The sequence below is a fragment of the Scleropages formosus genome, chromosome 3 (genome assembly GCF_900964775.1).
Source record: "Scleropages formosus chromosome 3, fSclFor1.1, whole genome shotgun sequence".
Classification (NCBI taxonomy): domain Eukaryota; kingdom Metazoa; phylum Chordata; class Actinopteri; order Osteoglossiformes; family Osteoglossidae; genus Scleropages; species Scleropages formosus.
The window spans coordinates 29,428,262-29,444,198 of record NC_041808.1 but is presented as its reverse complement, the minus strand read 5'-3'; the positions used below and the strand labels follow the sequence as shown (position 1 = coordinate 29,444,198).

The following is a 15,937-nucleotide window of genomic DNA, read 5'->3' as shown; positions in this document are numbered from 1 at the left end:
TCTCTCTCTCTCTCTCTGCGGTGTAAACAGAGCACTTTCTTTCTTTCTTTCTTTCTTTCTTTCTTTCTCTCCCTCATCTCCTCAACCCCAACCCCTCCCCCTCTCCTCTCCAACACGCAGCTCTACAGTTCGCTTCACTGACAACAAGGCAAGCAACATTCGGTTTCTCGGGTTTACTGCATTGCCTTGCAACCGTTATTTTCATATCTATTTTAATTATTGTTATTGTTCTTGTTGTTTGCATGTTTCCTTGTTTACTGTTGCTTAAATGTCTGCAAAGACCTAATAAAAAAAGACATTTCACTGCATTTATTCCCTCAGATCACTGTAAAAAAAAATGATGCTGGACTAAATATCCAGTACTTGATGTAATAATATTAATGACATATAATGCACTCTGCTTGTACCCCCACACACGTACACACAGTAGGTATGTACACTTCACACACACAGTGACTCTCCGAACTGCATGGACGCATCGGATGTGGGTTTTAATTCGATTTTCACTGCCTGAGTCTATGTCAGATTGTGTGTGTGTGTGTGTGTGTGTGTGTGTGTGTGTATGTGCATGCGCACATATTTGACTCGCTCTGTCATGTGGAGCACTGCCTCGCTCCAGGGTCAATCTATTTAAGCCCCCACTGAAGGCAACATTAGTCACTGACGTGTAGCTGGGAGAGGAAGGGTCACTACACACATTTCACTGGGGTTTAGTATTAGTGTTCAGTGAAAGAGAAGAAGAGGACAGCAGAGCAATTAAGGGCTTTCCTTAATAATCACTTTCCTGTTGACTGTGATGAACTTTTTGGATTGAGAGCTGGCACTTTGGGTTCAGGTGGAAATTCAGGTTGAATAAATTTTGCTGTAGCAGTGAAGACAGATCCACATTGACAGTTCCCAGAAGAAAAAAATGTCCCTTTTACTGAGCAGTAGCCTGCTAAGAAAGGTCCCTTGCAGCAAAAAGAGGATTAAAAATAAAATAAATGTAAATGTAAAAAAAAAAAAATATATCATTGCAAGTAGAGCAAAGCTGAAATGAAAATGGCAATGAGCATAAGCCGAAGGAAATTTTCTCATGAAACACCTGCTAATATTGCAAAATACTGCGATAACAGTCTTGAATGTGAGAATACTCAGATGAGAAATACCTCAAAGGAATGCCAATGGTCTTTTTGCACTGCACTGGATAAAACTTGCTGTATTAAAATATTAAAACTATAAAACAGGAGAACAACATTCCAGTGAAAAGTAGCTATATAACAGTATAATCAACAAAGTGCCAAAAATTCTCCTATTCATTTTTCAAATATGTACTGATTATACAGCTAATTTATATACATATATTATATACATATATACATATATACACATACACACACACACCAATCAGTCACAACATTAGAACCACTGACAGGTGAAGTGAATAACATTGATTATCTCATTACATTGGCACTTATCAAAGGGTGGGATATATTACACAGCAAGTGAACAGTCAGTTCTTGAATGTGATGTATTGGAAGCAGGAAAAATGGGCAAGTGTAAGAATCTGAGCGACTTTGACAAAGGCCAAATTGTTATGGCTAGACGACTGGGTCAGAGTATTCCAGAATGGCAGGTCTTGTGGCGTGTTCCTGATATGCAGTAGTTCGTAACCTACAAAAAGTGGTCCAAGGTAAGGCAACCGGTGAACTGGCAACAAGGTCATGGGTGCCCAAGGCTTACTGGTACGCATGGGTAGCGAAGGCTAGCCTGTTTGGTCTGAGCCCACAGAAGAGCTACTATAGCACAAATTACTGAAAACCTTAATGCTGGCCATGATAGAAAGGTGTCAAAACACACAATGCATCGTAGCTTTCTGTGTTTGAGTCTGCATAGCCATAGACCGGTCAGAGTGCCCATGCCGACCTCTGTCCACCGCCAAAAGTGCCTAGAATGGGCACATGAGCATCAGAACTGGACCATGGAGCAAGGGAAGAAGGTGGCCTGATCTGATGAATCACGTTTTCTTTTAGATCATATGGACGACCGGGTGTTTGTGCATCATTTACCTGGGGAAAGGATGGCAGCAGGATGCACTATGGGAAGAAGGCAAGCTGGCGGAGGCAGTGCAATGCTCTGGGCAATGTTCTGCTGGGAAACCTTGGGTCCTGGCATTGATGTGGATGTTACTTTGACATGTACCATCTACCTAAAGATTGTTGGAGACCACAACACCCCTTCATGGCAACGGTATTCCCTGATAGCAGTGGCCTCTTTCAGCAGGATAATGCGCCCTGCCACACTGCAAAAATCTTTCAGGAATAGTTTCAGGAACATGTCAAAGAGTTCAAGGTGTTGACTTGGCCTCCAAATTCCTCAGATCTCAATCCGATCGAGCATCTGTGGGATGTGTGGGAAAAACAAGTCCGATCAGTGGAGACCCCACCTCACAACTTACAGGATTTAAAGGATCTGCAGCAAACATCTTGGTGCCAGATACCACAGGAGACCTTCAAAGGTCTTGTGGAGTCCATATCTTGATGAGTCAGAGCTGTTTTGGTGGGACAAGGGGGACCTACACAATGTTAGGCAGGTAGTTTTAATGTTGTGGCTGATCATGTATTTATATACACGGTATTTATGAAATGATGAAAAGTTTGCTCTTCATCCTGGAAGAATTTAAGCATTTTTAAGAAATTGATATTTCATGACCAACATGTTGAAATTGCTGTCTCATAACTACTTATTCTAGAATGGTTTTAGTAAAGTTCTACCATAATCTATAAATCTCTGCATCTGTCATTCTACAATAACTAATTTCATGTGTATGGTAAATGATTAGTTTAAGTTTAAAACCGAACTAAGACAAATGTTTTAAAATTGACAGTATCTTTGAGTTTCCCTCAGATATTAGCAGCTGAAAGCTGGAGAAACAGTTTATGAAAGTAAGTATTGTGCATTTTCCGTTGGAGGTCCGTTGCTGTAGTTTGTTGTGTTTCGGGTAAATCTATTTGTTGCTACTGCTTTATTCCAACGTGCATTCTTCTTGTGTAGTTGTGTGGATAAATACAAGCAATCGGTTGTGTGTTGTGTGCTTGTCGGTTGTGTTTACTTATTTATTGAACAGTATCTGCTGGTTGTTAGGGCGCATGCATAGCTAAGGATTTTCTGTCCCGTACTGTAAAGTGGGCGTGACTCAGTCGATCGATTAATCACATCCGTTTGTTTTGGTTACCATTGTTGGAGCGATTTCGATTTCGATTAGGACTCTCAGCTGACGTGATGTAGCCTGGTCTAAAAAGCAGCTGGTGACCCGCAGCAGCAGCCTCTTGGTGCAAAGACAAGGGAGTCTACCTGCAGGAGTCCACTGAAGGAGGCCTCCGCCACTACGTGAATCCTGCCATCACCATCGTGTTCTGCAAGGGATCACGCATCAAACATGTTGAACATCAAAGTTGTCTACGGCAACCAAACTGTGCGACACCACTGCCAGAGACTCAGAAGCTCCCACTGCTACAGTAACCTGGTTTATCCTCGCCTGTCAAACCCTCCATCCTGCTTCAATTTCTCCATGGGACTGTGGAACAGCCAGTCTACTGTGAGGAAGGCTGACTTCATACCAGCCTAAGCCTCCCATCTCTCACTGGACCTCCTGGCCCTAACTGAAACCTGGATCACCCCAGACAACACAGCCACACCCGCAGTCCTCTCCACTAACTACTCTTTCTCCCACACCCTTCATCCCTCCGGCACAGGTGGAGGCACAGGCCTGCTCATCTCTCCCAGGTGGGAATATTTTGTTCTCCCTTTCCACCTATATGACCTGTCCTCCTTTGAAATGCATATTGTCTCTACTACTGCCCCAATCGCTCTTGTTGTGGTTGTTCTTTATTGCCCTCCTGGCCCTCCCTGCTGCTTCCTGGATGACCTAGAGATCTTGTTGCGCTCTCTCTCAGGGGACAACATTTCAACCTGCACGTCAAGGACATTCATGCAAGCGGCCTCCTATCGCTCCTGCAGTCCTTTGACCTCTCCCTGTCCCAGTCCCCGGTTATTTACAAAGCAGGAAATTGCCTTGTCTTTTCCCATAACTGTGGCTATCCTGTCCTCTCCGTTACTCCGCTGCATGTCTCTAATCACTTCTTCATCTCCTTCCAACCCTGCCTCACCCCTAATCCTTCTCCTTTTCCTGCACTCATTGGCACCTTCCGCCGTAACTTAAAATCTCTTTTGCCTCTGCCGTGCTATCCGCTTCGAAAATCCAAGACTCACACTGACCTGGATGTCTAGAAACAACTCTTAGCTACTTTTCACTCTGCCGTCTCCTCAGCTAAAAGAACCTTCATCCACAACAAAATAGTCTGCAACTAAAAAAACCACACAGACTCTTTGCTACCTTCTCATCTCTACTTTGTCCTCCGCTGCCCCTTCCTACTTCTCTTACTGCTGATGACTTTGCTTTGTTTTTCAGAGACAAAGTTAATGCAATTATAGACAAGTTCTCAGCATCACCCTGCCCTGTTCGCGCTGGACCTCCTTGCGAAGTCACGCTGTCTGAATTCGAGCCGCTCTCTGAATCTGAAATCTTTGACCTCCTGATGTCACACAGAGCCACCACCTGCTCACTTGATCCAATCCCATTGTCACCCCACACACCATCTCCCTGCAACTCTCCACCTTCATCTCTAAGATAATCAACTCCTTGCTCTTCTCGGGCTGATTCCCATCTGCCTTCAAAACTGCTCTCATTTCACCTCTGGTAAAGAAACCCTCTCTGGGTCCTAACTCAGTCCAAAACTATAGACCAGTCTCCCACCTCTCCTTCCTGTCTAAAACTCTAGAACAAGCGGCCTGTGATAAACCATCTGAATTCCTCACCCGGAACCATCTCCTCGATGGATATCAGTCTGAATTCAAAGTTGGTCATTCCACAGAGACAGCGCACCTAGCAGTATCTGATGTTGTCCAGGTGGCTAGAACATCCTCCCTCTCCTCAGTCCTCATCTTCCTCAACCTGTCTGCAGCATTTGACACTGTCAACCACCAAATTCTACTCTCCTCTCTTACTCAGCTGGGGATCAAAGGAACGGCACTAAGATGGTTCCAGTCCTACAGTACCTAACAGATCCTATCAAGTGGTCTAGCGGGGCTCCTGTTCTTCTCCTCTGCCTCTCTCAACCAGTGTCCCGCAGGGCTCAGTACTGGGCCCTCTGCTCTTCTTAATCTACACCTCCTCCCTCGGCCTTGTGATTGCCTCCCGTGGATTCAAATACCACTGCTATGCTGATGATACCCAGCTCTTCCTCTCCTTTCCACCTTAAGTATCAGGCATTTCTGTGCGCATCGCTGCCTGCCTGTCAGACATCTCTGCATGGATGTCTGATCACCACCTACAACTCAACCTCTCCAAAACAGAGATCCTACACCTCCCAGCTGGCCTGTCTTCCTGTCACAATCTCTTGATCAAACTAGACAACCCACTTATTTTGCCTGCCTCTTTAGTTAAGAGTCTGGGAGTGATGATAGACTTGAGTCAATCTTTCTCTCAGCACATCGAAGCCACAACCCGGACCTGCAGATACATCCTGCTGGATCCAGCCATACCTCACAACAGCCTCTGCCCAACTACTTGTCCAGGTCATGGTGACATCCCATCTGGACTATTGCAACTCTCTCCACTCTGGCCTTCCCACTACTGCCATCAAACCTCTACAGCTGGTACAGAACGCTGCTGCCCGAGTTGTGTTTGACTTTCTGAAGTGTTCCCATATATCTCCTCTACTCGTTTCTCTGCATTGGCTTCCTATAGCTGCCTGGATCAAATTTAAGACCCGGGTTATAGCCTATAAATGCATCAATAGAACTGCTCTCAGCTATCTACAAGATTTGATCAACTGCTACACCCCAACCAGACCGCTATGCTCTTCCATTCCCCCTCTCACTCAGAACCACTGATACTTTGTCCACATTTAAAAAGGGTCTGAACTCACCTCTTCCAGACTCACTTTGCCCATGATCTCTTAAGTTCATGTAAGGTGTAAATGTTCATGCACCATAATTTTAAGATCATGCCTGGATCAGCTTTTATGCAGCTATTAATGGACATAAATGTTTGTGTATCTCAAAGAAAATAGTAGGAACACGATCAGGAATTGTCGAGATTGAGTTTTATGCAGCTACTCATGTGATGAACGTTGGTGTGTATGGTGGAAAGAAACAAACTGTACTTAAAATCACATGTCTGCAACTATGTCTCCTCCTGATGTTATACACAAATTGTATTTTCTATGAGATGTATGTCGTCCATCCATCCATCCATCCATCTTCCTCCGCTTTTATCCGGGGCCGGGTCGCGGGGGCAGCAGTCCGAGCAGAGCACTCCAGACCTCCCTCTCCCCGCACACCTCCTCCAGTTCCTCTGGGGGAACCCCAAGGCGTTCCCAGGCCAGCCGGGAGACATAGTCTCTCCAACGTGTCCTGGGTCTGCCCCGAGGCCTCCTCCCAGTGGGACAAGCCCGGAACACCTCCCCAGGGAGGCGTCCAGGAGGCATCCGGAACAGATGCCCGAGCCACCTCAACTGGCTCCTCTCGATGCGGAGGAGCAGCGGCTCTACTCCGAGCTCCTCCCGGGTGACTGAGCTCCTCACCCTATCCCTAAGGGTGCGCCCAGCCACTCTGCGGAGGAAACTCATTTCTGCCGCTTGTATCCGCGATCTCATTCTTTCGGTCATGATCCAGAGTTCATGACCATAGGTGAGGGTAGGAACGTAGATCGACCGGTAAATTGAGAGCTTCGCCTTACGACTCAGCTCCCTCTTCACCACAACAGACCGGTACAATGACCGCATTACTGCGGACGCCGCACCGATCCGTCTGTCGACCTGCCGCTCCATTTTTCCCTCACTCGTGAACAAGACCCCGAGATACTTAAACTCCTCCACTTGAGGGAGCAACTCCCCCCTAACCCGGAGGGAGCAATCCACCTTTTTCCGACTGAGAACCATGGCCTCGGATTTGGAGGTGCTGATTCTCATCCCCGCCGCTTCGCACTCGGCTGCAAACCTCCCCAGTGCACGCTGCAAGTCTTGACTTGATGAAGCCAACAGGACCACATCGTCCGCAAAAAGCAGAGACGAGATCTCGCGGCCACCAAAGCAGACACCCTCCGTTCCCTGACTGCGCCTAGAAATTCTGTCCATAAAGATAATGAACAGAATCGGTGACAAAGGGCAGCCCTGGCGGAGTCCAACATGCACCGGGAAAAAGTCTGACTTACTGCCGGCAATGCGAACCAAGCTCCTGCTCCGGTCATACAGGGAACGAACAGCCCGTAGCAACGAGCCCCGAACCCCATAATCCCGAAGTACCCCCCACAGGATGCCACGAGGGACACGGTCGAATGCCTTCTCCAGGTCCACAAAACACATATGGACTGGTTGGGCAAACTCCCACGAACCCTCCAGCACCCTAGTGAGGGTATAGAGCTGGTCCAGTGTTCCACGGCCAGGGCGAAAACCGCATTGCTCCTCCTGGATCCGAGGTTCGACTATCGGTCGGATTCTCCTTTCCAGTACCCTGGCATAGACTTTCCCAGGGAGGCTAAGGAGTGTGATCCCCCTGTAGTTGGAACACAATCTCCGGTCCCCCTTCTTAAAAAGAGGGACCACCACCCCGGTCTGCCAGTCCAGAGGCACCGTTCCCGAACTCCACGCGATGCTGCAGAGGCGTGTCAGCCAAGACAGCCCCACAACATCCAGAGACTTGAGAAACTCGGGGCGGATCTCATCCACCCCCGGAGCCTTGCCACCGAGGAGTTTTTTGACTACCTCGGCAACTTCAGCCAGGGTAATGGACGAGTCCTCCTCCGAGTCCCCAGCCTCAGCTTCCTCTACGGAAGGCGTGTCAGAGGGGTTGAGGAGATCCTCAAAGTACTCCTTCCACCGCCCGAGAACATCCTCAGCTGAGGTCAGCAGCGCACCACTTCCACTGTAAACAGTGTTCGTGGAACACCGCTTCCCCCCTCTGAGTCGCCGGACGGTTTGCCAGAATCTCTTTGAGGCCGACCGAAAGTCTTCCTCCATGGCCTCACCGAACTCCTCCCAAGCCCGAGTTTTTGCCGCGGCGACTGCCAGAGCCGCGCTCCGTTTGGCCCGTCGGTACCTGTCAGCTGCTTCAGGAGTCCCATGAGCCAGCCAGGCCCGATAGAACTCCTTCTTCAGCTTGACGGCATCCCTTACTTCCGGTGTCCACCACCGTGTTCGGGGGTTGCCGCCGCGACAGGCACCGGAGACCTTATGGCCGCAGCTCCGAACCGCCGCACCGACAATGGAGGAGCGGAACATAGTCCATTCAGACTCAATGTCCCCCACCTCCCTCGGGACCTGGTTGAAGCTCTGTCGGAGGTGGGAGTTGAAGACCTCTCTGACAGGGGCCTCCGCCAAACGTTCCCAACAGACCCTCACTATGCGTTTGGGCCTGCCAGGTCTGTCCAGCTTTTTCCCCCGCCATCGAATCCAACTCACCACCAGGTGGTGATCAGTTGACAGCTCAGCCCCTCTCTTCACCCGAGTGTCCAAGACATATGGCCGAAGGTCAGAAGAAACGACTACAAAGTCGATCATCGACCTCCGACCTAGGGTGTCCTGGTGCCAAGTGCACTGGTGGACACCCTTATGCATGAACATGGTGTTCGTTATGGATAAACCGCGACTAGCACAGAAATCCAATAACAACTCACCGCTCGGGTTCAGATCAGGGAGGCCGTTCCTCCCAATCACGCCCCTCCAGGTATCACTGTCGCTGCCCACGTGGGCGTTAAAGTCCCCCAGTAGAACGACAGAGTCCCCAGTGGGAGCGCTTTCCAGCACGCCCCCCAAGGACTCTAAAAAGGCCGGGTACTCTACACTGCCGCTAGGCGCATAAGCACAAACGACAGTGAGAGACCGTTCCCTGACCCGAAGGCGTAGGGAGATGACCCTCTCATTCACCGGGGTAGACTCCAACACATGGCGGCTGAACTGGGGGGCTATTAGTAAGCCCACACCAGCCCGCCGCCTCTCACCTTGGGCAACGCCAGAATAGTGGAGAGTCCACCCTCGATCGAGTAGAGTGGTTCCAGAACCCAAGCTGTGAGTGGAAGCGAGCCCGACTATATCTAGACGGTATCTCTCAACTTCCCGCACCAGCTCAGGCTCCTTCCCCGCCAGTGAGGTGACATTCCAAGTCCCAAAAACCAGAGTTGGCGCCCGAGGTTTGGGTCGGCCGGGCACTCGGCCCCGACCACCGCCCAACTCACAATGCACCGGCCCCTTACGGTTTCTCCGGCAGGTGGTGAGCCCACCGAAGAGCGGCTCCACGTTATGGCTTCGGGCTGAGCCCGGCCAGGCCCCGTGGGCATAGACCTGGCCACCAGGCGCTCGCATGCGAGCCCCCCCCCCAGGCCTGGCTCCAGGGTGGGGCCCCGGTGACCCCATACCGGGCGGGGTAAACGGACGCCTTGCTTTTTCCTTCATAAGGGGTTTTTGAACCGCGCTTTGTCTCGTCTGTCATCCAGGACCTGTCTGCCATGGGAGACCCTACCAGGGGCATGTAGCCCCAGACAACATAGCTCCTGGACTCATTCAGGCACTCAAACCCCTCCACCACGATAAGGAGAAAAGTGTCTGCTAAATGAACGAATGTAAATGTAATAACAGAACTAAATGAAAGCAGATTTCTTAAGGTTTTTCAGTGATGTTCTTAAAATAATATTAAAGTAGATATTTGTTTTTCTCTGATGTACATAAAATGGTATTTTTGAGAAAGCACAACATCAACCTGAACACTGCTTTAAGCTTTATCAGGAACACTAAAACTAAACATCCCAAACTTTTGGTTCCAAGTTCTCACTGGTGTTTTTCTGTCTATAGCTCCTCCAAGTGGCCTACAGGAACATTGTCATAAATACTGTATATTACAGAAATCAGCTGTGTTCCACACAAGGCGGCCCACTGTTATTTACTTGTGGTAAGAGAAATGTTGTCAACACAGCAGCAGAGGCCTGTGTGGGATTTTAACCAGCAACTTTCAGCTGCCAAGACTGCCAGAGTTGTCTTTGTTTAGTTTGAAAATTACAAAATTGTTTCCATTCTAACTGACACAGTGTTTAAACTCAATGTTACTGAAGTTCATGCTGTCAGGTCCTGGTTTGCAGATTGAGATTTCTGTACTACTCGTCAGCTTGTATTCAATATAGACTGATTATATCGGCCGAAGGTCTGCTCTGTGATAAATAAAACAAGTATTAAACGAAATACACATCGCACAACACGCCTGAGAGTGAGAAGAAAACTGTGGCAGAAAACGACGCGCATGACAACGAAATCGGGCGTGTGTGTATCGAACGAACCAGCAGGGGGCTTCGCGCAGGCGCAGCTCGCTCGACGTGCTCGGACATTGTGTTCAGTGCCTGGAACAGCACGAGTCCGGGTCCAAGATGGCTGCGGTGTCCTCGCCGCTGCGTGTTTGCCGCGGAATTCTGAAGGAGTTACGGGCTTTAAAGGGACCAGAATACAAACGAACGTTGGCGTATAACTATGTATTAGACCAGTTCCGTAAAAACCAGGTAACCTGAAAGACACTGTTACTAGCGCTGACGCAGTTTAAAAATGCTCTGCGCTACGTCGTTCTCAGCGGCATGTCAATGAATGATGATGATCTTGCGGTTAGAAATTATAATATAGAATTTGCTTGTACAAAAAACCTTTTCCACTTTTACCTTTTGAGTAATTTTAAGATTTCTTTGCTTGTTTTGTGCCAGTAAATCAGATTAAGGTAAACTCTCACTTGTGTAAACATGATGATGAGCTTACACCGTTGTGGTTCTTTTATTATTTATCATAATCATCATTACTACTATAGATATTATTAGTATAGTAGGAGTATTAGAAGTAGTAGTAGTCACGTTCTAGTGTGAAAGTTGTGCCGAATTTTTGCGCAAAATGCGTAATGTAACAATATGGAATGTATTGCATAATTAGTATACAGCTATTTAGTAAGATTGTTTATTAATAAGAGTAAGTAACCTTTGTTTCCTTGTATCGCACTCTTTCAATTTCAGGTCAGTAGTGAGAGATACTGCCGTGCCCAGAAAGAAGCCCTCCACTCTTCACAGTCATACCTCTGTTTGCTCGCATCTAGCCGGTGTCATGTTGCCCTGCACAAACTATACCATGGCAAGGGGGAGCGGGGTCCAGACGAGGTGGCTGACATCGTGGGGCTCCGACTGCCCACCCAGCCAGGGGGCAAAGGGTGGGAAAAATGACAGAAAAATCACGTCGAAAGCACGCTGACTCTGGGGAAAAGAAATGCATCAAACTTGAGTTCTTTAGGATGCCAGAATAAGCGGAGTGAACAAGATGTAAAAAAAAAAAAGTATTTTCAATCTTTTAACAACTGCAGGCATAACATAGAAGACTAAGCAGAGTTTAAGAAAGAAGATAGAAAAAAAACCTGTTTTACACAAAGACAAACTTCAATACTTATGTGAAAAAAAAGATTGAATATTGGCAGTTGTGATTTGGTATTTTTGTTTTCTGTTCTGAGTTTATTGTAAGTTGACTGTGACAGCAGAATAAATGTTCTACTGTATAGGAGTACTGTAAAATGTGTTTTAGTCCATAATGACAACTCACAGTAGTATAGTGCAGATGAGATTATGGTTAAAGAAACATGGTGTTTCTGCCTCCATTAAGGTAAATCATTCACAATTCACTTCAGAAAGTACTATGCATAGTTAAATCCATGTCAATCACTTTTCTCCAAAGATATGTTAATAGAAATATTTTTCTGCTCCTCCAGAGGCAAAGGTGCAACTGTTTGGATCAACTTTGGTACAACTCCTCCATATAGAGCATACCTTACACTCTGTAGGCTTTAGGTGGCTGGCCATACCAGCATCCTAAACAATGTTTTGAAAATAGTGGCCACTGAAAACAGGCAGTATGGCCTCAGTTGAATGCATTCAACCTCATACAGGTGAGTCCTGACAACCGAAGTCTCCCCTGGTCATTGATTCAAGGTGATCGATCAATGAAATAATAGCAGAGTAAGCATGGAATTAGCACTCTGTCACGGTCCACAGGGACAATACCCCTAGCGACCAGAGGGGGTGCCACTCAGTGACAGTAACCCAGACCCGTGCCACTGTTCACTATCTGGTGATTAGTCAAGTATAAAAGGACTAAAGAAGTGAGGCAGGATTGTGGACTTGGCTTTTTTTGGGGTGCGATTTCCTAACGAACCTTAGTTACCTGTTTCTTAAGTCCTCCCCCTCTTATAGGTGTTTATGTTCCAATTCCAAGTGCCTGTTCTGTCTAATCCTGCCTTTTCGTGCTCCTGTCGAAGTTGAGAGTTCCAGTCTGGAATTCGTGGTTCACTTTTCATCGTTGTGCGAATACACGGTGTGTCTATCTGTCCCGCATTCATCGTTTCACCTCTACACCGTACTTTACAGTTTGCACTGTGCACTTATATATATACACTCCACAAGTGGGGTCATTATGCTTTACGTTGTGTTCTGACGTTACAGCAGCACCCATCCATGTCACATTTTCGTCCGGACGCAACGTACTCATGAGAACATTTATGCTATGACAAGCATTCTGAACAAGTCATAACCTTCCATTAAGATTTATTGTTGTTGTTATTGTTCCAGTTCTTTGGAATGCACAACATTTCAGCTAGTATTAAAACCATGCCTGCTCAGGAGACCTCTTGACAGAGGACACAACTGGAGGCCTTGGGTAGGGGTAAATTCCAGGATTTAGGTTAGTTAAGGTCATCAGGACAAGGCAACCCAAAGGAAAATGTTTTTAATCACTGCCAACGGTGCTCATCACTGCCTGCCTGTCAGACATCTCTGTAGGGATATCTGATCACCACTTCCAACTCAACCTCTCCAAAACAGCGATCCTACACCTCCCAGCTGGCTTGTCTTCCTGTCATGATTTATCGATAAAACTGGACAACTCACTCATTTTGCCTACCTCCTCAGCTAAGAGTGTGGGAGTGATGATCGACTCAAGTCTATCTTTTTCTTAGCACATTGAAGCCACAACCCGGACCTGCAGATATATCCTACATAACATCCGCAGGATACATCCTCATCTCACAACAGACTCTGCGCAACTACTTGTCCAGGCCATGGTGATATCCTGTCTTGACTGCTGTAACTCTCTCTTGTCTGGCCTTCCTGCTACTGCCATTTAACCTCTACAGGTGATACAGAACGCTGCTGTCTGAGTTTTGTTTGACTTTCCGGAGCGTTCCCATCTATCCCCTCTACTCGTTTGTCTGCACTGGCTTCCTATAACTGCGCGGATCAAATTTAAGACCCTGGTTTTGGCCTACAAATGCATCAATGGAACTGCTCCCAGCTGTCTATAGGACTCCATCATTTGCTGCACCCCAACCAGACTGTTTCGCTCTTCCACATCTGCCCTTGGTGGTCCCATGCACGAAAGGTAAAGCACGGAGGTTCTTGATTCTGGCTCTGTTGTGGTGGAATGACCTCCCCCTCTCACTCAGAGTTGCTGAATCTCTGTCCGCATTTAAAAAGGGTCTTAACTCACCTCTTCCAGACTCACTTTGCCCATGATCTCTTAAGTTCGTGTAAGGTGTAAGTGTTCATGCGCCATAACTTTAAGATCATGCCCAAATAAACCTTTAGAAAGCTAGTCCTGTAATATAAATGTTTATATGTATCTCAAAAAAAAAGGGGGCGCGGTAGCTCAGCGGGTTGGACCGGGTCCTGTTCTCTAGTGGGTCTGGGGTTTGAGTCCTGCTTGGGGTGCCTTGCGGCAGACTGGCGTCCTGTCCCGGGTGTGTCCCCTCCCCCTCTGGCCTTACGCCCTGTGTTGCCGGGTAGGCTCCGGTTCCCCGCGACCCCGTATGGGACAAGCGGTTCAGAAAGTGTGTGTGTGTGTGTGTGTGTGTGTGTGTCAAAAAATAAAAATTACTAGGAAGGTGTTTTGGAATCATGGATACCTTGAGAAAGTTTTATACAACTACTCATGTGATGAACATTGTTTCTTTCCACCATATGAACCAAACTAACTGCACTTAAGAAGCATGTGTCTGCATCTATGTCTTGTTCTGCTAATGTAATGCACACATTGTATTTTCTATGAGATGTATGTCGCTTTGGAGAAAAGTGTCTGCTAAATGAATACATATAAATGTAACGGTGCTGGGGACTCTGCTGACAAGGGATGCTGTGCATACTGCTCCTTGTTGCTCTAGAACAGAAACATTAGTATTGGGTGAGAGATTTTCATTATCGCTTGATGGATTTAGTGATTATGTCAGTAGTAGCTGTGATGACAGAGAATACTTCAGCATCTGTTTTCCTGAGTCTCTGAATCTGTTTCCAGAGCTGATGGTAGTACTCCAATTTATGATGTACACTTGGACTGATGTTATAGTTCGACACCAAGATATTGTTAGATAAGTTTTACTGCTAGAGTGGTTTATATGCTTGGTTGGCATTAACTGTGACATCAGTTCGCACAGGGAGCTCCTAGAAAATCTTAGATGTACTAATCTCGAAGATATTATGATCCTCCAAACTCCGTCTCTGCCATTGTCCTGGCACCCGCAAACTTAGTTTTAGAATAATGACTGTATTTCACAAAGTTGCTGTGATGCCATAGATAGGACATACTGACCACTGTTTCACAAGCACTCTCACTGCGATGGACTTTATTAATACACAGGCAACGTGATCTTGGATAGCAAAAATACTGGGTTTAAGTGACAGCGTGATGGACTGCTGTTTCATCCAGCTCAATGGCTTCTGACTTTCAGCATGAACCATATCAACATTGTATCAGAACTGTGTGCGCATTGGTTTCCTCTTCCAGTTATGGTTACGTAGCAGGTTCTGATTCCTGTACATGAATCCTTACCTAATTGTTTGCTATTCACCATTGAAGGAGATTCCTTGACAGTCTTGTTGGAAAAAAGTAGCTTTTTTTTTTTAATCAAATCAAAATGTTTCTTTTCAGGGTAATGTATTCCTTGTTTCTCACCCTCTGCTTAGCAGGTAGACTCAGGACTTTCAAGACCCTGCATTAAACAAACAGCAAAGGAATGGATAGCAAAGGAATGAATGACAATGTTAAAAGACAAGATAGAGATAATTCTGTTATTATAAAGTGTATGGGTGTGTCATGATCGCCGGGGCAAGGAGGTGACGGACTCAAGCGCAGGGCTATGATTCAGGGTTTTATTTACACAAAGGGACAAGCAAAAGAGTAGTTGATGAGGGTCAGGTGATCGGTGAAGGTCAGTAACAGGGCCAGACAGGAATTGGAATAATCAGTAGACAGACAAGAGTTTGGGGAGTTTGATACGAAGCGCACGGAAAACACCAGTCGAGTGGGAACAGCGGTTGCTCCTATCAGAGGTTCCGCAACGGGGAATCCTCTGATGCTGCCTTTTATCTGCTGTTCCATCAGTGGGCAGCAGGTGTCATTGATGAGCTGGCTGGTGAGGGCACAACAGAAACCCCGCCCCCCCCCCAGGCAACTGGCAGCTCTTGATGCCATAGGTCGAGAAGGAGGACACCCCGGGGGCGAGGGGTTGACTGCTCCGGATGGTCCCTGCGGAAGGTAGAGATCACATCGGAGTCCTGAATATCATGCGTACTCACCCATGAGTGCTCCTCCGGCCCATAGCCCTCCCAGTCCACCGGGTATTGCAACTGTCCTCATCTCTGGCGGGAATCTAACAAGGCCTGGACGGTGCAGGTCTGGTCCCCGTCAACTGGCACAGGAGGGGGTGTCTGGACCACAGCGGCTGGTTGGTGGAGCGAGGTTCCACAGGGCTTGAGGTGGGAGACATGGAAGGTCAGGTGTATACGTAGATCCGGAGGCAAGTGTAGACAGTACGTCACTGGAGTAACCCATCTTACGATCCA

At 47.3% G+C, this 15,937-nt stretch overlaps 1 protein-coding gene across 1 annotated transcript; it reads left to right on the top strand.

The window, feature by feature from the left end:
• The first annotated feature begins 10,382 nt into the window (after positions 1-10,382).
• Positions 10,383-11,525, top strand: fmc1 (formation of mitochondrial complex V assembly factor 1 homolog). The gene is made up of 2 exons (XM_018738478.2): positions 10,383-10,582; positions 11,078-11,525. The coding sequence occupies exons 1-2, from the start codon at positions 10,454-10,456 to the stop codon at positions 11,279-11,281; spliced, it is 333 nt and encodes a 110-aa protein (XP_018593994.1). The 5' UTR covers positions 10,383-10,453; the 3' UTR covers positions 11,282-11,525.
• The last annotated feature ends 4,412 nt before the right edge of the window (positions 11,526-15,937 follow it).